The sequence below is a fragment of the Manis javanica genome, chromosome 6 (assembly GCF_040802235.1).
Source record: "Manis javanica isolate MJ-LG chromosome 6, MJ_LKY, whole genome shotgun sequence".
In the NCBI taxonomy this organism is placed as follows: domain Eukaryota; kingdom Metazoa; phylum Chordata; class Mammalia; order Pholidota; family Manidae; genus Manis; species Manis javanica.
The window spans coordinates 51,081,389-51,103,764 of NC_133161.1; the positions used below are offsets into that span (position 1 = coordinate 51,081,389).

General features: G+C 34.9%; 1 protein-coding gene across 4 annotated transcripts in view; it reads right to left on the reverse strand.

Moving 5' to 3' along the window:
* The window catches only part of STK31 (serine/threonine kinase 31), a 110,928-nt gene that overhangs the window by 54,270 nt on the left and 34,282 nt on the right, over positions 1 to 22,376 (reverse strand). For all 4 annotated transcript variants that reach the window (XM_073238695.1, XM_073238693.1, XM_073238696.1 and 1 more), the window contains 7 exons: positions 20,368 to 20,527; positions 17,903 to 18,025; positions 12,149 to 12,328; positions 10,362 to 10,478; positions 9,244 to 9,363; positions 1,810 to 1,938; positions 187 to 288 (listed from right to left, as the gene is read on the reverse strand). In XM_073238695.1, coding sequence (XP_073094796.1) covers positions 187 to 288; positions 1,810 to 1,938; positions 9,244 to 9,363; positions 10,362 to 10,478; positions 12,149 to 12,328; positions 17,903 to 18,025; positions 20,368 to 20,527 — 931 coding nt within the window. The remainder of the gene's footprint in view (positions 1 to 186; positions 289 to 1,809; positions 1,939 to 9,243; positions 9,364 to 10,361; positions 10,479 to 12,148; positions 12,329 to 17,902; positions 18,026 to 20,367; positions 20,528 to 22,376) is intronic.

Sequence of the window (22,376 nt, forward strand, 5' to 3'; positions counted from 1 at the left end):
TGTTCATATAGATTTTAATAAAGGAAAAAATCTTTAGGCTTTATGTTAAACAGAAAACAAGCAGCATGTGCAAAGTATAATCACACTCCAGCCTTGTTATTATAGTCCACTTTCATAAAATAGATACTTGAATTCAATTTTTAGAGTAAAAACTAATTCAAAACCTCAAAAAAATCAAATACTTACATACTCCTCCCTCTCGTGATAAACTTCCTGGAAGACACTACTGCGCAACTGAGTTATATCTTGTTTTATTTTTTCAATTTGAGATCCATCATATTCATCAGACTTTAATCAGAAAGAAAAAAGTATCCTTACAGATTTATTAAAGCATACTGAAAACAAGTTTTTCTAGTAAGAATTAATGCAACTTCTATACCTAGCACATAACACTTATACCTAACTCGTCACACTTGCTGAATTACTATTATTCTAATGCTGACTTTTCCAAAACCTGGAAAAAGGAATTATAAAAAATAAAGACATAAAATCAATTACATAGATTTTTCTCTCTTAATTTGCTGTAGACTTTCAAAGATGACTGAGTACCATCATAAAGTAAATGTCAAGAATAGGAACCAGAGAACCATTAAATTCCCTAGCTTTGATTTACACGTGAGAGTTGTCTAAAAAAAAAGGAGTCAGTGTGTGGTGTGTCTACTGGAGGAAAGACTTGGACTCACAAAAACTCCAAAACTATAAGGATAATAAATAAGCAAGCCCAAAATATATGTTTTCCAGCAGTAGACTCATAGAAACTGAGAAGTGACTAGTGGTTACCAAGGAGGAGGGGTTAGGGCGGATTGAGGAGAGGGAGACAAGGATAAAAGGGCACCATAATTCTCAATCACAATATAAATTGGTCACAGGGATGGTAGTACAGCATGGAAAAGAAAATGATTCTGTAACATCTTTCTACTTTGATAGACAGTAACTATGCTAGAGGGGGAGAGGATTTAATAATGTAGGTAACTGTTCAACTACTTTGTTGTACATCTGAAACCAATATAAGATTGTATAACAATGATATTTCAATTAGAAAAAGATATGTTTTCAAAGTTGGATATTTCTTCAAAATTTAAAAAGTTAAACTAAAAAATTCATTCATTCCCTACAGACAGAATAGGATAAAACTGGAAAAATCTTAAACTATTAAAGTAGGTCCAATCCATATCCAATTAAATGCTCCAAAGAGGAAGAAAGCTAATTCAAGTTGGATTAAGACATAATGTGGATCCCTTTTGTACATATACTGACTCCTCAAGGGAACACAAAGAATTAACCAATTTATACACAAAGTTCAGGCTAAATAAAGAGGTTAGTCCAGATTAGAGTGTCCTAATTCTCCCAAGTTCTATTACCATTTGAAAACAACTTTAAATTTTTGCAAGAAATGGTATGTCCAGCCATTAAAGAGAGAGTTAACAAAAGACATCATAATCTTAAAAATACTTTATGTAAAACTTCTAATTTGGGGGAAGCACCCCATTACCTTGCATATAGTAGGTTTCTTTTATAATAGGCTTATGACAATTCAAACCTAAAGTTTTTTATATTATTCTAAAATGTTCCTGAAAACCAAGGCAGCCATGTTAATCGTTATTAAAAAACATTTAGTAACATGGCAAAAAGTTTACACTAATGTAATAATATCATTTACATACACAGAGGAAAAAAAGATAAAATATATAAAACAAAATGTAAATAACAGTTCTTTTAAATAGTGTATTTATGCATTACTTTGATGAAACAGAGCCCAAGTAAAATGAGGTACACATAGAGTTCATTAAGAACCAACTGTTTCCTTACTTCTTCCAAATTATTCTTTTCAACCAATTTCCATCTCAGTTGAGCTTTTAAACTTTTCAGCGTCTTTTTAATGGACAGCAAGTGATCCACATTGGGACTCTTATCTAAACATTCAATAATCTTCTTAAACTAAGTGAGAGAAAGAGTTAGTTAGATTTTCAAAACATAGACAATATTTATTGAAAACTTACTGACCATTTCTCTATTAAGATTCAACTAGTGAGATTCAAGACAGCAGCATGAGAGGTGAGATGGAGAATTCCTCCTAAAACTACAGATAGTATGAAAATGTAGTTAACTGATACAACTAACCCTAAAACAACAAGAAAGAAGGCTGAACCAGACTGCATGCAGACCTCGCGAACAGAGCAGACCTCACAGAACAGGGTAATGTACGAAAGCCTTACTCAGGCAGGACCCAAGCCCTTCCCACACCTCAGCTCACCAGTGGGAGGAAGAGAAATGGAGTAGGGGAGGAGGTGGAATCTTGGGACTGCTGAACACCCAGCCCTGGAGGTCTGCTTTGGGAGCAGAAACCTACACTGTGTGGTGCTCTGGACATTGGGGAGCTCAGACAGGTGGAGTGCTTGAGAGACAGATTCCGGCCATTTGTGGAGGAGGGGATCCACACCAGCCGCTCTGTGTCAGAGGAAAGACAGACAGTCTGAGAGGCTTCCTAGCAGCAAGAGTGCTGCTGAAGGAGCGGGGTTTGCATGGAGCTTGCTGTGTGGGGGAGGGGAGAACTGGACAAGGTTGTTTGGGTGCGCTCTGCCCAGCTGGTTGGCAACTTTGAGGAGCTTCGGGTGCCCCATCGCCCTGGCTGCCTACTCAGCTCCAAGGCCCCCCACTGTGACACACAGCCTGCTGCGCCTTCCTCCTAGCCTGCCAACACCGGTTCACAAAACTCCAGTCACTGTGCTGGCATCAGGCCAGCCAGAGGGAGGCCCTGCCTACAACAGCTAGAGATGCAAAACACACAGGCTTACACCTGTGTGCTTGGTCCACTGGCTCTGACACTGGAGACAGGCACTGCAGACAGGAAATAGGAAACAGATCTTTCCTAACCCCAGGCACCAGCTCCACTCCCCTATGATCCCCAGCCTCACTCTAAGGGCTGAACAGCTCCAGAGACTGGAGCTTCTGGGCACTAGTGGGCACCACAGAGAAATATGAAATGTCAAAACAACATGGTTCAGACCAAAATCTCACAAACCTCAGAAAAAGGGCCTAATGAAACTGAACTCACCAATCTGCCTGAAAGAGAGTTCATAATAAAAACCATAAACATGATTATGGAGGTACATAAAAATTTTCAAGAACTCAGGAATGAATTTAAGTCAGAGATTCAATCATTAAGAAATTCCATATTTGAAATGAAACATACAATGGAGGGATTTAAAAGCAGATTAGATGTAGTAGAAGAGATGGTAAGTGGAACAGAAATTAGAGAAGAGGAATACAAAGAAGCTGAGGCACAAAGAGAAAAAAGAATCTCAAAGAATGAAAGAATATTGAGAAAACTGTGTGATCAATCCAAATGGACCAATATTCGTATTACAGGGGTACCAGAAGAAGAGAGAAAGGGACAGAAAGTGCCATTGAGGATGTAATTACTGAAAACTTCACCAAGCTGAGCTCAGGCCATGGAGGTGCACAGATCTCCCAACACAAGAGACCCAAGTATGCCAACATCAAGACATATAACAATTAAAATAGGAAAGATCAAGGATAAAGACAGACTTTTAAAAGCAGATAGAGTGAGAGAAAAAAGATCACATACAAAGGAAAACCCATCAGGCTACCATCATACTTCTCAACAGAAACCTTACAGGCCAGAAGGGAATGGCAAGATACACATTTTAATGCAATGAAGCAGAAGGGCCATGAACCAAGAATACTATACATGGCAAGGTTATCATTTAAATTTGAAGGAGGGATTTAAAAATTTTAGAAAACGTTGAGAGAATTTACCTCCCACAAACCACTGCTACAGTGCATTTTGGAGGGACTCCTATAGATGGAAGTGTTCCTAAAGCTAAACAGATGGCACCCAAGGGATAGACAAAGAGTACAGAATATGATTCATAACATACAAAGAATGGAGGAGGAAGAAAAAGGAGGAAAAAAAAAGACAACCTTTAGGTTGTGTTTGTAATAGCACACAAAGTGAGTTAAATTAGACTGTTAGATAGTAAGGGAATTACCCTTGAACCTTTGGTAACCACAAATCTAAAGCCTGCAATGGCAATAAGTACATACCTACCGATAATCACCCTAAATGTAAATGGTCTGAATGCACCAATCAAAAGACATAGAGTCACTGAATGGATTAAAAAACAAGACCGTCTATATGCTGCTTACAAGAGACTCCAAACCCAAAGACATACACAGACTGAAAGTAAAGGGATGAAAAAAGATATTTCATGCAACTAACAGGGAGAAAAAAGCAGGAGTTACAGTACTTGTATCAGACAAATCGACTTCAAAACAAAGAAAGTAACAAGAGACAAAGAAGGACATTACATGATGATAAAGAGGTCAGTCCAACAAGAGGATGTAACTGTTATAAATATCTACACACCCAACACAGGATCACCTACATATGTGAAAAAAATACTAACAGAATTAAAACGGGAAATAGAATGCAATGCATTCACTTTAGGAGACTTCAACACAGCACTCACTCCAAAGGACAGATCAACCAGACAGAAAATAAGTAAAGAGACAGAGACACTGAACAACGTATTAGAACAGATGGACCTAACGGACATCTACAGAACACTCCATCCAAAAGCAAAAGGATAAAGTGCACATGGAACATTTTCAAGAATAGATCATATACTAGGCTACAAAAAAAGAACCACAGTAAATTCAAAAAGATTGAAATTGTACCAACCAGCTTCTCAGATCACAAAGGTATGAAACTAGAAATAAACTACACAAAGAAAACAAAAAAGCCCACAAACACATGAAGGCTTAATAACATGCTCCTAAATAATCAATGGATCAATGACCAAATAAAAACAGAGATCAAGCAATATATGGAGACAAATGACAACAATGATTCAACAACACAAAATCTGTGGGACACAGCAACAGCTCTGCTAAGAGGGAAATATATTGCAATACAGGGTTACCTCAGGAAAGAAGAACAATCCAAAATGAGCAGTCTAAACTCACAATTAATGAAACTAGAAAAGGAAGAACAAGTGAGGCACAAAGTCAGTAGAAGGAGGAACATAATAAAGATTAAAGCAGAATTAAATAAAATTGAGAAGAATAAAATAATAGAAACAATTAATGAGAGCAGAAGCTGGTTCTTAGAGAAAATAAACAAAATAGATAAACTCCTAGCCAGACTTAATAAGAAAAAAAGAGTCTACACACATAAACAGAATCAGAAATGAGAAAGGAAAAATCACTACAGACACCATAGAAATACAAAGAATTATGAGAGAATACTATGAAAAATTATATGGTAACAAACTGATAACCTAGAAAAAATGGACAACTTTCCAAGGCTGACCCAGAAAGAAAAGAAAATCTGAATAGACCAATTACCAGCAAAGAAATTGAATTGGTAATCAAAAACAACTAATAACAAAACACCTGGACCAGAATGTTTCACTGCTTAATTCCATCAAACATTTAGTGAAGACCTAATACCCATCCTCCTTAGAGTTTTCCAAAAAGTAGAAGAGGAGGGAATACTCCCAAACTCATCCTACAAGGCCAACATCACTCCAATACCAAAACCAGGAAAGACACCACAAAAAAATAAAACAGACCAATACCCCTGATGAATATAGATGCAAAAATACTCTACAAAATATTAGCAAACTGAATTCAAAATTACTTCAAAAAGATCATCAGTCATGATAAAGTGGGATTCATCCCAGGGATGCAAGGATGGTACAACATTCAAAAATCCATCAACGTCATACACTACATCAACAAAAAGAAGGATAAAAACCACATGATCATCTCAAACGATGCTGAAAAAGCATTCAACAAAATTCAACATCCACTCATGATAAAAACTCTCAACAAAATGGGTATAGAGGGCAAGTACCTCAACATAATAAAGGCCATATATGACAAACACACAGCCAACATTACACTTAACAGTGAGAAGCTGAAAGCCATTCCTTTAACATCAGGAACAAGACAAGGATGCCCACTCTTCCTGCTTTTATTCAACATAGTTCTGGAGGTCCTAGCCACAGCAATCAGACAACAGAAAGAAATAAAAGGCATCCAGACTGGCAAGGAAGAAATCAAACTGTCACTGTTTGCAGATGACATGATATTATACATAAAAAACCCTAAAGAATCCACTCCAAAATTAATATATCTGATAAATGAATTCAGCAAAGTTGCAGGATACAAAATTAATACACAGAAATCTGTTGCATTTCTATACACTAATGATGAACTAGCAGAAAGAGAAATCAGGGGAAAAATTCCATTCACAATTGCATCAAAAAGAATAAAATTCTTAGGAATAAACCTAACCAAGGAAGTGAAAGACCTATACCCTGAAAACTATGGGACACTCTTAAGAGAAATTAAAGAGGATGCTAATAAATGGAAATTCATCTCATGCTCTTGGCTAGGAAGAATTAATATTGTCAAAATGGCCATGCTGCCTAAAGCAATCTACACATTAAATGCAATCCCTACCAAAATACCTACAGCATTCTTCAATGAACTAGAGCAAATAGTTCTAAAATTCATATGGAATGACAAAAGACCCCAAATAGCCAAAGCAATCCTGAGAAGGAAGAATAAAGCAGGTGGAATTACGCTCCCTGACTTCAAGCTCTACTACAAAGTCAAAGTAATCAAGACAATTTGGTACTGGCACAAGAATAGACCTATAGACCAGTGGAACAGAATAGAGAGTCCAGATATAAACTCAGGCATATATGGTCAATTAATATACGATAAAGGAGCCATGGATATACAATGGGGAAATGACAGCCTCTTCAACAGCTGGTGTTGACAAAACTGGACAGCTACATGTAAGAGAATGAAACTGGATTATTGTCTAACCCCATACAAAAAAGTAAACTCAAAATTGATCAAACACCTGAATATAAGTCATGAAACCATAAAACTCTTAAGAAAAAACATAGGCAAAAATCTCTTGGACATAAACATGAGCAACTTCTTCATGAACGTATCTCCCAGGCAAGGGAAACAAAGGCAAAAATGTACAGGTGGGACTATATCAAACTAAAAAGCTTCTGTACAGCAAAGGATACCATCAGTAGAACAAGAAGACATCCAACAGTATGAGAGAATATATTCATAAATGACATCTGATAAGGTATTGACATCTAAATTATACAAAGAGCTCACTCATTTCAACAAACAAAAAGCAAACAAGCCAATTGAAAAATGGGCAGTAGAGCTGAACAGACAATTCTCCAAAGAAGAAATTCAGATGGCCAACAGACACATGAAAAGATGCTCCACATTGCCAGTCATCAGAGAAATGCAAATTAAAACCAATTAAAACCACAATGAGATATCACCTCACACCAGTAAGGATTGCCTCCATCCAAAAGACAAACAACAACAAATGCTGGCAAGAATGTGGAGAAAGGGGAACTCTCCTACACTGCTGGTGGGAATGCAAACTAGTTCAACCAGTGTGGAAAGCAGTATGGAGGTTCCTCAATAAACTCAAAATAGAAGTATCATTTGACCCAGGAATTCCACTTCTAGGAATTTACCCTAAGAATGCAGCAGCCCAGTTTGAAAAAGACGTATGCACCCCTATGTTCATCACAGCACTATTTACAATAGCCAAGAAATGGAAGCAACCTAAGTGTCCATCTGTAGATGAATGAATAAAGAAGATGTGGTACATATACACAATGGAATATTATCCAGCCATAAGAAGAAAACAAATCCTACCATTTGCAACAACACAGATGGAGCTAAAGGGTATTATGCTCAGTGAAATAAGCCAGGTGGAGAAAGACAAGTATCAAATGATTTCACTCATATGTAGAGTATAAGAACAAAGAAAAAACTGAAGGAGCAAAACAGCAGCACTCACAGAACCCAAGAATGGACTAACAGCTACCAAGGGAAAAGGGACTGGGGAGGGTAGGTTGGAATGGAGGGATTAGGGAGTAAATGGGGCACTACGATTAGCACACATAATGTGGAGGGTGGGGGTCATGGGGAAGGCAGTATAGCACAGAGAAGACAAGTAATGATTCTATAGCATCTTACTATGCTGATGGACAAGTGACTGTAATGGGGTATGTGGGGGGGACTTGATAATGGGGGAAGCCTAGTAACCATAATGTTGTTCAAGTAATTGTACATTAATGATATCAAAATTTTAAAAAAAAGAAGAAACAATATGAAACAACATGGAAAATAGTCATGATAAAACATTAATACAAAAAAAGATTTAACTAGTATTTATTGAGTTCAGACTGAAATAAGAAACTCTACATTTTTCAATACACAATTCTACCAACTGATTTCTTAATTATCCACATTTCTATTGAGAAGAATATCAGTTTCAGCAATCAAGGTAGTAAAGGCAAAAGAAGTATTTCAGGCTGAAACAGAGTGAGACACACTTTGCAGAAAGGTTGTAAATTGGAATTTTTGACTGTAAATTGAAATTACCTTTCCCAAAAGTACTTTGACAATATGTATCAACTTTTTAAAATGTTCATTCCTTCTGACTTAGTAATTAACAATTTTTAGGGATTGATATGAGAAAATTATGTATACAAAATTATGTACCCACAGAAAATTATGCATGAAGATTATGTACAGTGTTACTTATAGTAAAAAAAATGGAAGTAAACTTAATGTCTAACATGAAAGGTTAAATAATGTATATATATTCTGGGATGATGTTTTAGTAGCTCAAAATGACAGTATAGAGTAACTATTAATCATATGGGAAAATGTTCATTAATACGCCATTAAATGAAGAAAACATTTTCAAAATAACCTAGAAAATAATGCAATGCACATGATATATATATGCATACATGTGTCACCATCCAAAAAGGAAATACTCTGAAACTGTCAGTGTCTTTTAGGCTAAGGGGATTATAATCAATGTTTTTATTTCTTCTTATCTTTCATTATATAGCACATTCTACTGTAAAGTTGTATAAGCAGAAAGAATAATGATATAGGTTATGTTTTTTTAAGGAAATAAGGAAATAAAAGATTTAAGACAATGAAAAAACTCAATATATTTGTATCAGTGAAGTTGCCATTTCCTCTGTGGGGTGAACTTAATCATATAGTGGCTAATGATAGCTATACTGTTTTTCTAGTAATGAAAAACAGTTTACCTACATATTGAACATTAAAACTACTTGAGATTAAGTATTAAAACCTCAAAGTATAGATATATAAAACCAATAAAATAAAGCATATTCTAACCTCGATACTGTCCTTATACTTGGATTGTACCATGGCAATAAGCTTTTCCTCTGAATGGATTTTTTGTAGCACTTGGTTGTATGTATTTAAAACGATCTCCTTGTCTGCATCACCTTGCTCCTGAATGAAATCACACACGGAAATGTACACAAAGGAGTATCCAAAATAGTTAAAATTTTCAATAACAATGGGTAAAATTAAAAATAATGGCTGTAACAAATTTCTGTATCCATTTTAAAATACTTCTTAAACACAAATATTTTTCTAGAAAGAGAGATAGATGTCAAAGATGTTCATACGGAAATTTTATTTTCATTACATTATTATTCCTAAAGCTGTCTGGAGTGAAGGGAAATAAGTGATATTAATCTGTTAAATTTAAGAACTAAAAATATATAGAACTTCAACACTTTATTTTTAGAAATCATCTATTAACAACCACTTCTAAAATCAACTCTGATGAAACCATTCAGGTAAGAACTATTTGACAATAGGGAAATACAGTAATGCATATGTATTTTTTAATGCTAATCTGAATAAAATCCCAAAAGTGAAAAGAAGCAAGTAAAATGAAGAACATAACCACTGAGACATTGGTAAGCATCCTAGGAAAACTGGGAAAGAGTCCCAGTGAGCAATATTAACTATATTAACTATAAAATGCTCTTTTGAGGAGCTACACTAATTTTTAGCCTGACACAGCAATAGCGAATATACACAACAGAGAAAGGGAGCTACTAATCCATTTTGTGTATCCATTTACAGGGCTCTCCCAGATTTTATTTCAAGTTTTCACAAACTCTGAAGAGTCTTTTCTTATAGTCATTGGGTATGATGGACTCAAGAATCAAATGATACAGAAAACTGATACACTCAGATTAAGAGGAATCTTTCTACAATTAAACATTATTTTTTTAATGTAAAATGCCCTATTAAAATGAAAATACCACCCTGTGGAAGAATAAGACTTTGCATTGTGTTTGGATTAGAATTTGACAGTGTTACTATTTCAAACAGGCTGCCTATAAGAAGACCACTTAATACCAATCTTACTACTTTCTAACCAACAACAGAAACCATACTGATTCAAAGAAAGCAGTAAGAACATCAATACTCACAACCAGAGATATCTCCAGCTCTTTGCAGACATTTGACTCAGTCTTCTCAAGGATTTCATCAATATTACCAATTGTGTCTTCAGAAGTCAGTGATTCTCCCACAGACAAGTCAAAAGCCTCATTTGAAAAAATAAAAATATAAACTATTTCATTAATTATTTCAATTAGTATTGTGCCCTTATACCTGGAACATTAGACTATGTATTGGGTCATGTGGCAGAAATAAGGATACATAAGATAAAGGACTAGCTTCATAAAACTTATGCAACAAAAAGGTAAACACAGATTTTTAACATAATTAGTAGTTAAGAGAGGTGAGAGGACAAACACAGATGAAAAGTATGGGGGAAAACAGGCACATGACCATGACTTTTTGGTAAATAGTAAAAGAGGCAGCCTGACTAAAAGATGATGATAAAAAGCCTTGAATGCTCAGGTAGCAAGTTTAAATCTAACAGGTAGCAGGCAGGCAATGTCAACTCTTGAACAAAGAAGAGGTATGTTTATACCTGGTACTTACTGATGACTTAGTAGTATTTAGGAGTCTAGAGATTAAAACTATCTAGTTTCTATCTCATTAGGACAACCAAGGTATTTTCTACTAGGAAATAGACTTAATAAGGTATTAAATAGAATAAAATTAGGGGCCTAAACTATAAAATGAAACATAAAGGTCACAAGCAATCACTATGATTTCAGAGATTCAGATTTGTGATTATGGAGATCTGGATTTGGAAAATAGCTAGGGAAATGAAAAGAAAAGGGTAACTGATATTAACCTAAACAGAAAGATAGTTATGGTCAATAACAAAAGAAAACAAAGAAATAACTTGGATGTTAGTATATCCATAAGTACCAAAAATGAAGAGTTCTGGAAGTAGCTAGAAATTAAAGATTTTTTCCCAAAACAAAGCTAGAAATGCATATTTAGAAATCATTCACACAAATAGGGTAAATGACACCATCAGAGTCCTTGCCCTTGCTGAGGAAGTTTTAAGCAGTCAAAAGAACAGAGAATCATTAACAAAATTAGGCCAAAATTTAATTAGGATTCTGAGTACATTACATAAGACCACATGCTCCCAAGCCTTTTGGAAAATTACATGGTGTTTTTACAATAAAACATCTTTTCTAATATATAATATCAACTAATACTCCACATTTATTTAAGATCTCTTTAAGATATTTAATATACCTAAAACTTAAGACTTAAATACTGTCAAACAACTGGCATAACATTTTAAGCATGACTAGTTAGCCAACTAATGTTAAAACACATTATGTCAAAAAAAAAAAAAAAACACATTATGTCAAAAAAAAAAGAATATGCCTAACAACTGATGGTTAAATATAGTGTTGTAATAATTTAAGATTTTACATAGGGTAATTTAGTGAAGAAAATAAAATACTCTGGTCAAATTAAAAAAAAACACACATTGTATCTTGCTAAAAAAGAAAACAAAAAAAAAGAACAAAACCTACTTACTACCCTCTAAAGCACATGTATATATACATACTCTTATCTCAACACTGTAGCTATAAAATACACATTACACTTGAAATAAATTACAATGCTATCTTACACCTACATTTTAACTGCAGTTTTCATATATGTCCTAAATAGAGAATATACATATGTGAATGCCTTATTCCTCCATCCCAGCCTTCTCTCTCTATCTGCTTCTCCCCCTTCTCCCCACCTTCTGAGAAAAGAAGTAAATTACATTTGAAAGTTTTTTTAATATTCTTTGGTTTATACTATACCACTGGGCAAGAACTCTTATTACCTTTAAGGTGTTCTGGAACCATGCTACAAGATGTTGTAGAGAAACGTCTGTTTCACTTCTAACACTGGTGAACTCCTCTCTTTTACCACACTTCCAGTCATAAAATTTCTTAAGTATTTCCTCAGAGTTTGTCCCTTCTTTGGCCTGTCCATATACTGCTTTTAAAGAGGCTGACAAATCCTGCAAATATTTATTTCTGTTTTAATAAAGTTTTTTAACTTCATATTACAATTCAAGCTCTGTATCAGAATCTAAGAGACAGAAAAGCAGTATGTGGAATCCCTATCATTGACAATTTTATAAATAAAACAGAATAAATAGGCAGTCATGAAAACATAAAACTACCTAGAAAATGATTTATTTGGTTTATAATAGCAAAAGTTTATCAAGTGAATTAAGATTACAAATAGCTTTATATTCTTAGATTTTTAATTAAGTAGAAATTACCCTCTTTTCTCTGACTTTATATAAGAATCACTACTGTTTTATCCTGACATGGAAGTTTCCAATAACTTTTGCTAAATAAAAATAAACTACAGACCAAAATATACAAATAATTCCAATTAAGTAAAGACTTACTATATAAACACACACACACACACTTAAAAGCATTTTTTAAAGGACTGGAAGAGACAGAGAGCTCTCAGAAAGCGGCAGCCCAAGCAAGAGGCAATGGGTTTATACAGTATATCATAGAACTTAGATGAAGCAAGAATTGATAGCCAGTACAGAAGGGTTGGCCAGCCCTCGGGCATTCTGTTTTCTTCCCTTTTCCCCTGAATACCTGGTAACAGTTCCATCCAAGGTGGTAGCCACTGGAAAAGAGCAGTAGCCAAGGTACAGAGACTGGGAGGTACACTGAAGAGTAAGATCATCCAGAACAGAAGCCAACAGAAAGTAGCTGAACCCAGACTGCAACCCTAGAAGCTCAAAGAAACAACCCAATCCTGTTCCCTAAACCCACCTGAAGTCTTTGAAGTCATAGTCCAAGCTTTCACATCTCCTTAGGGACCTCTACTGTACTATCCCAAAGCTACATAACAGCACAAAACTAAGATAGCTTATAGTTCTCCAACAGAGTATGAGATCTTGAGGGGACGTTAGGAAGGATGAAATATGTGAATAATACAGGTACTCTGAAAGAAAGATAAACTTAGCCACCACATTAAAAAGGAAGCAAGATCAGTGGCCCATATATTGGTAAGAACTCAAAATAAGCATAACAAATATTCTCAACAAAAAGAAAGAATACTGCAAATACAAAGCAAAACCAAGCAGATATAAATAATAACCAACTGAAGTTATTAGGTATGAAACAAATAATCTCTGAAATAAAAGAACAAAATGGATTGGCTAAATGGCAGAAAGAATATAGCTAGAGAATCAGTGAGCTAAGTCAAGGATCCCTCCAAAAAGACACAGAAAGGGATAAAAAGAAAAAACAATGGATGAACAATTAAAATATATAGAAATACCCATCTAACAGAAGTCCAAAAATGAGAGAAAAATAAGTGGGAATAAATGGGATATGCAGGGGTGGAGAACAGTATCTTTAAGAAATAATTATCAAATATTTCTTACAGTTAAAGAAAGATAAAAAAAACCTCAGACTGAACTGACTCAGATTAAATCTAAATATATATGCTTTAGTGTAATTTTGTAATAAAGTCAAGAGAAAATGTTAAGCTTCCAGGAGAAAAAGTATCACAGGACAAAAATAAGATTGATATCAACGGCTATGGAAATTATAAAAAAATGAATTATTACTGTTAAACTTCTAAAGAAATAAAGGCCTTTATTGGACCCAATATTTTATAGCAAGCTAAGCAATTGTTTTAAATGTAAGTGATTGTTTAAATGTTTGAATTGTTTAAATATCTCAAGTCATTTAATACCACCGAAGGACCTCTTGGAAAGCACTCCTAGAGAAACACTCCAACACATAGAAAAAAAACAAAAAGATATCCAACTTCTGAAATAAGAATTAGAAAATAACTCCAAAGTTTGTTATTTAATTGAGCTATCATTTACAATATCCACAATAGTCTATGACTAAAATCTAAAATATCAACTGTGGTTGGTTGGTTAGTTTGTTTTTGGGAAGGAGATATAAACAGAGAGGAAGATATATCAAAGGCAAGTGACCATTTTAAGATATTAAGGGTAGAGGGCAAAATAGGAGGAAAAAAATTTACAGAAGTAAGTTATATAAAAGTATTGATTATAAGTAAACTCAAAATGGATCAAAGACCTATGAATAAAAGACATGAAACTATAAAACTCTTAGAAGAAAACAGGCAAAATCTGCTGAACATAAATATGGGCAGTTTTTTCCTGGACACATCTCCTCCGGCAAGGAAAACAAAATAAAAAATGAACAAATGGGACTACATCAAACTAAAAAGCTTCTGTACATCAAAGGAGACCATCACCAGAACAAAAAGATAACCTACAGTATAGGAGAATATATTTGTAAATGATTTATCCAATAAGGGGTTAACATCCCAAATATATAAAGAGATCATACACCTTAACACACACACACACACAAAAAAAAAAAAACAAATTATCCAATTAAAAAATGTTGGGGAAAAAAAACAGACATTTTTCAAAGAAGAAATACAGATGGCCAACAGGCCCATGAAAAGATGCTCCACATGGATAATCATCAGGTAAATGAAAATCAAAACCACAGTATCACCTCACACCAGTCAGAATGGCCATCCAAAAGACAAGAAATAACAAGTTTTGGCAAGGATGTGGAGAAAAGGAGACCCTCCTACACTGTTGGTGGGAATGTAAACTGATACAGCCACTGTGGAAAACAGTATGCAGTCCCTCAATAAACGAAAAATAGAAATACTATTCAACCATGTAATTCCACTTCTAGGAATTTATCCAAAGAAACAAAATCCCTGATCCAAAAAGATACATGAACCCCCATGTTTACTGCTGCACTGCTTACAACAGCCAAGATATGGAAGCAACCTAAGTGTCCATCAACAGATGAATGGATAAAGATGTGGTATATATATATACAATGGAACATTATTCCGCCATAAAACAAAAAGAAATCCTGTGATTTTCAACAACTGAATGTACTTGAGGGCATTATTCTAAGTGAAATAAGCCAGGAGGACAAACACAGATAATATGATTTCACTTATTTGTGGATAATAAATACAGAGCAAAACAGACTGAACAAAACAGCGGTAGGCTCACAGACACTGAAAAGGAACTGGTGGTTACCAGGAGGGAGAGTTTACGGTGGGTGGGTGAGGATGGGGAGGGGGTTTAAGGGGCACAAAAATTCTCAGTCATAATGTAGGTTAGTCATGGGGATAGTAGTACAGCATGGAGAATACAGCCAATGATTCTGTAACATTTTCCTATGTTGACAGATACTAGCTATACTTATGGGGGTAAGATTTAATAATATGGATAACCGTCAAGCCACTGTATTGTATATTTGAAACTAACATAAGAATGTATATCAACTTTTTTAAGAAAAAAAAAAAGAAAGTACTGATCATAAATAAATAAAGTTACTCATAAAAAGATAAGATTTATAGGTTAGATTCTTTTTAAAAATGATCCATTAGTGTGTCATGTAAGAGAGAGATTTAAAATAAAAGGGGGGGAGATACAAAGCAAATAGTAACCAAAAAGACAGGCAGTATAAGAATTTTAAAAGGGAACAAAATTTTATCCCCAAACAACTTAAGGCGGAACACAAAGATACACAGTGGTTAAAAAGAAAACAGTTTAAAATACATAACAACTGTGAATAATTAATATCCAACAATACAGCATTGAAATATTTTGAACAATTTTAACTAGTATATATAACAAAATATACCAAGTAGAACATACAACAAAAATATCTCAAAACTGATAAACTGCATAACTCAGTCCATGCAGTCCAAAACAAGACCAAAAAGTAAGCAAAAATACATTAAGATAAAAGCTTAAAACAACAGGAACTGCATACCAAGAAAATCTACAATATACTTCCTTTTTGACTTGTAAGGGACATTCCTGAAAAATCACCACAAAAAAAGTTTTAATAGATACTGGAAATCAGAAATCATGAATTTTAATCTCTTTGGCCTTCCTCATTGAAGTGTAAGTTGTATCTCTTAAGTACTTGAAGAATATAAAAAGAATCAAACTTAATCACCAAAATAAAGGGAAGATTAAAGACCTAATTTAAAGATTCTGGTGACCTAGGGGAACAGTAAAAAGGGAGACAAACCTGATATGGCAAAAAGATTTTTCTTGTTAAGAATAAATTTTAAAAAGAACTTTAGAAATGATCTTGGTTGCAGACCTGTGTTTCCTAACAGCTAATGAGAAGAAAAACAGACCTTACAGGATAAAGTAGAATTTGCACTGTAGACAGGTAAATTCTTACTATGCCACTGCCTTTTTACATGCAAAGCATACTTTACCATTCTGGAAGAACTTAACACTATTGATGCAATTCCATTTAAGAAAATGTTTCAAACCAGGACTCTGATGGCTTCTGAACCATACAAAGTATCATCAAAACTACATTTTCATCTAGGTGGACAAAAAGAGACAGACCCCAAATGTCCCTGAATATCTTTTTCTCCAACTCTCTAGCAAAATAAGACAAGGACACCAGCTAACAAGCTACTCTTCAATTTGGTATTAAAAATACCGACCGAAGCAGTAAAAAGTCAGTGTGAGGTCACGGGGAAGACAGTGTAGCTCAGAGAAGACTAATAGGGACTCTGTGGCATCTTACTACACTGATGGACAGTGACTACAATGGGGTATGGCGGGGAGGGGGGGTGCTCGATAATAAGACTGAATGTAGTAAACACATTGTTTTTCTCGTGAAACCTTCATAAGAGTGTGTATCAATGACACCTTAATAAAAAAAAGTCAGATACATACAAGACAGAAGTAGAAAAGGGATATTGTTTTCAAATGACATGACCACACAGAAAGCTCAAAGGGTATCAACAGACAAATGAGAACTAAAAAAGAGTTGCCAGAGAAACATCAATATAGAAAAAGCAATAGCATTCCTCTACACCAACAAAAATAGTTAGGAAATGGAAAGTAAGATAATATTCACAAAAACAACCAAAACTACAAATATCTTAAAGTTAAATGAAGAAAATGCATGAGTCCTTCAGAGAAAAATTTTAAACATCACTAAAGGACATTTAGAAAAGATCTGAGTAAGTAGAAAGAAATATGTTCCTAAGTAGAATGATTATACTGTCCTGCTAATTCACTCCAAATTAAACTCACTGCTGAAATGGCAGGACAGAGCTAAAAAGACAAGGCTCCACAACATCACACAGCTGTTGTACTCTAATCCCTGATCATGGATCTTAACACCCTATAACTTAAGTGCCAGGATCCATCTCCTAACTCTGACATGTGGCCCTACTAGATTTTCTCCTCGAAAGCAGTGGGCAACAGGGACTCAGATGCCTTCTACTGCTCCCAACTCTATGGGTTTTCACCATGAATACTGCTCTAGCAAGCCTAACATGTGTGACCATTTTACCTTGTTTGTAGGATAGATATACATATATACATAAACAAATTCAATGTGTTAATATAAAATTTTAATTCCACTGAAAATAAATTAAAATTCACCAAAGAAAAACTTCTGCAACCATCAGTACTATCTGAAGTCTCAAGGTAAATGTTAATTTCACCTCAAATGATAAACATATTTTAATGTATATTTAATAATTTTTAAATTCCAACCTGCAACGTTTTCAAGCGTTTATTAAGAGGTAACTCATCTACTTCCAGAATAAAAACTTCAACTGCTAATTTCAGCTCTTGTTGCAGCTCATTTCTTTTAGCAATCAAAATAGTCCCTTCATTCTGGAGGAAGGAAAAAGAATAACCATTGTTAATTCATTAGGTGTTTTTTCACACATTGACCTATGTGAAAAAAACTGACCTTGTAAAATTTAACATTATATCCCCCAAACATACTAATCCTTAAAACACCTTGCTCTTTAGATCAACAAACTGACAAAGAGCTTTTTTCCTGTAACTAGAAATGACATTCAAGTTCAACAATCTTGCTCTAATCTTTATTTTTCCCATTATTTCTGCAAAAGTAAAATTTTTGCTTTTCTTAAGAAAATTATACAAGTTCCTATTATTATCTACACACTGCCTCCCTCCTACTCCCACCCTACCCTCAATTCCTTCATCAACTGATCTTTAAGGTTCATTCATCTGCACCAAGATAAAACCCCCACTTGCCCAAAAGATTATTTTGTAAATAGGTATGAGAGATATCCAAGAATCCTCTGCATTTTGTCTGTTATAGTAGTTAACAAACTATATTGAAACTATTTATACATCTATCCCATACATAAGAAAGACAGAAAGAGAGGATCATAAACAAATTTGTGTCTCTGCTACCTGTAACAGTGTCTAGTACATACACTTTAAAGCCTGAATTTTATGATACTCTTCTTGTGTAAGCTCAACCAGACTATTTTAACCATAAAGACAAAAGAACAAAATTTTTTCACCAAAAATATACATGGCAATCAAGTTAAGGAGCTGTGCAAAATACAAAAATGAAAATAACAATACTAAGGCCCAAATTGAGCAAACAACAATACTAAGACCCAAATTAAATAAAGGGAAATAAAATGGCAACTTTATATGAGTGAAAATTATTACTCTGTATTTATCCAATCTACTCTTCAGTCTCTAAAATGAACTTTAGAGCAATGAAGCCTTAAAGGAAGTCCTGAAACACTAACAGTAGCAGAAACAAGTATCTGCTTTAAAAAAAGAAATTTGTTCTACTAGAATACCTAATCCTAGAGTTATATTAAACTCTCTCCCTCTGTCCTGAATCACTTTCCTATGCTCAAACCACAAAAAACAAAGCAAAAAATAGAAGAGCAGTTCTTTTCCATCTTATTATATGAAAATGCATTATGAAGTATTTTAGTGTTGGCAGTATGGTTTAAATGTTAAGAGAACACACTTTGCAGCCAGACACACCTGGGTTCGAATTCCATATTAACATTTTGAGCAATTTCCTTAAATACTGTGGGCCTCAGCTTTCTCATTAATAAAATGGGAGTAAAAATGCCCATTTTAAAATCACTGTAAGAAAAAGTTTATGAAGTAACTATATCATTACCTGTGTTTCATTCAGATTCAAAAACTATTACTTCTGTCACTTTTTTTCCTCCATAATCAGAAGTGACCAGTTATAGTCTAATATGTAAAATAACCCAAATATAATCCCTTCTCCAAATTACACATTCCTGGAATTTCCAAAAGCCTAGTTATTCTACTCATTTTTCTCATTCAAAGCTAGTTATGCTGCCAACTGACCAACTTAAGGATGAATAGGGAATAAGACATTCAGGGAACAATCTTCCAGAGACAGAAACCAACATACTTAAGATGGGACAACACCAAACAGAAGTACAGAGCTCACAGATACTATGGAAAGCTATGATTTCTGTACCAAATACCTTTAAATGAAAAATAAGGAATTGTGCTCAGCTCAATATAATAAAACTAAAGAAAACTGCAAGACGAAATAAATGTACTTTAAAAGAATTCATATAAAATATTCCATTCTTCATACCCCTACCTAGCCCATGAATAACTACCTCTTAACAATGGGTACCTTAGATAGCATTTAATAATAAGGTGGAATCCAATATTGCAGTCCAGAAGACAAGAACACATTAGTGGGAGCCAACCTGATTTAAAAGGCTCATGCCTCACAATATTTTACAGGCATAGATTTCAGGTCCCTCAGGGGTATGCCCAGTTGCAAGAGTCCTTACCAAGTATTTGGTAACAACATTTTATAATCCTTCCCAGTTTATTTAAAATTAACCAATCAGCAATTTTATTGACCTAAACAATGTTGCCTAACATGACTAAAATATCATTTTATCAATTATCAAGGGAACATAGAGAGGAAATTAACCAAAGGTCAAATTCTCATTCAAAAGGGGAAAAGATTTTGTTAACCTTTATCCACAATTCTATGTATCTATCCTACCTTTTTTTTACAAGGCAATAAAGGGAATAAAATTATTAATATGAAGATACTGTGTTAAAGGTTTCATGCAAAGTATCCTTACAATATCTCAGTCCTTCTGCCTTCTCAAAACAGCATTTTCTTATGTTCAACAGATAAAAACCATAAAAGAAAAAAATTCTTGACCCACCACATTCTGACAAGTTTGAATCTTTTCCTGAGCCAGATTGTATTCTGTCCAAATTCTCTCTAATTCATTCAAAGAAGCTGGGGTTGTAAAGCACTCTTCATCCAACACTTGTATAGCATCTGAAAGGTCATTTCCAAAATGAAGATTGATGCTGACACATCTGTATATTAAAAAATAGCAAAAAGAAAAGATCAAGAAATTTGTAAATTGGTGTGAGCAAAAGTTACACTAAAATAATAAGTCTAAAGTCACTACTTACAACACTGGCTTTGAAGAGATACTTTTACAACTTTACAAAATCACAAATAACTTTGATAAATTTTTAATTAAAAATGAGAAAAAATTAAGTATTTTCTTTAAACCTTTATATAATGAAAGTAAAGCTTCAAGTCTGCAGAATTTTAAATGATATCAATGGACTTTCAATTCTAGCCTACCATTAGATTGGTAAATACTTCTTTAAAACCTTAGACTTAGCTGAAATAAGTAGGGGAAAGAAAGACAAATACCATCATTTCACTGATATGCTAATTCTAAAAAACAAACAAGCAAAACAGAAATAAACTCATAGACACAGAGAATAAACTAGTGATTGTCAAAGTGGGGGGAAGCAGGAGGAAGGATGATGGATAAAATAGATGAAAGGGAGAAGAAATTAATGAAAATGGTTGAGATCTTGATTTGGGTGATGGTTACATGACTGTATACACATGTCAAAATTCATTGAGCTATATACTAAGATTTATGAATTTTATTGTATACACTTCAATAAAAAATAATTTTAAACTTTTAAAAAATAAAAACTTTAGACTTAGCCAACCTGGTTTATCAACACCACAGGAACATAGTCTTTGTATACTAAAAAACAGGCTAGTATTCATGAAGTTTAAAAAAGAATGTTTTTTAAAAAAGGAATTAGAGGGATTGGATTAAAGATGGTGGTGTGAGAGGTGAGACAGAGACCTCCTCCTAAAACCACATTTAATACAAAAATATAATTAATACAACTAATCCTGAAAGAGCAACAGGAAAGAAGGCGGCACCAGACTGCATACACCTGGAGAAAAGAGCAGATCTCACGGAACAGGGTAACATACCAGAGCTATGACCAGATGGGTCCCAAGCCCTTCCCCCACCACAGCTCACCGGCAGAAGGAAGAGAAACAGAGCAGGGAGGGAGTGGAGGCCTGGGACTGCTGAACACCTAGCTCTGGACATCTGCTCTGGGAGCAGGAACTTACATTGCATGGTGCTCTGGTGATTAGTGTGGTTGGAAAGCTAAGACAGGTGGAATACCTGGAGAGACAGAGATTCCAGCTGCTTGTGGAAAACAGGGATTTATATCTGGCTGATCTGGGTGGGCAGGCTGAGAGACTTCCTAAAAGCAGGAGGGCGGCTAAAGAGGCAAGGATTGCACAGAGCTTATGGCTCAAAAGAAAGGACAAATAGACAAAATTGTCCAGATGCATTCTTCCCAGCAGGTTGAGAGCTTAAAAGACCTTCAGGCACTCCATCCCCCTCGCTGGCTATGCAGGTCCAAGGCCCACCACCATGATATGCAGCCTGCTGTGTCTTCCTCCCAGCTAGCCTGCACCTGGCTCAGGCTCGCAAACCCGCAACTCCTGCCCTGGCATCAGGGCAGCTAGAGGGAAGCCCCACCTATGGCAGCTACAAACATAAGCACAGAGGCTTACACCTGTGTGTTCCGCCCACTGGTTCAGGCAGTGGAGACAGGCATAGCAGCTGGGAAGCAGGAAACAGCTCTTTCCTCCCCCCAAGCACCAGCAAGACTCCTCTGCGACCCCCAACATCTCTCCAGGGGTGGAGCACCTCCAGAGTACAGCTTCTAGTCACTAGAGGGCACCACAAACAAATTACAAAACATCAAAGGAACCTGGTTCAAAGCAAAATTATGAACACACCTGGGAAAGACTGAAATGAAACTGACCTCATGAATCTTCCTGAAAGATATTTCAATATAAAAATCATTAACATGCTCATGGAGGTAC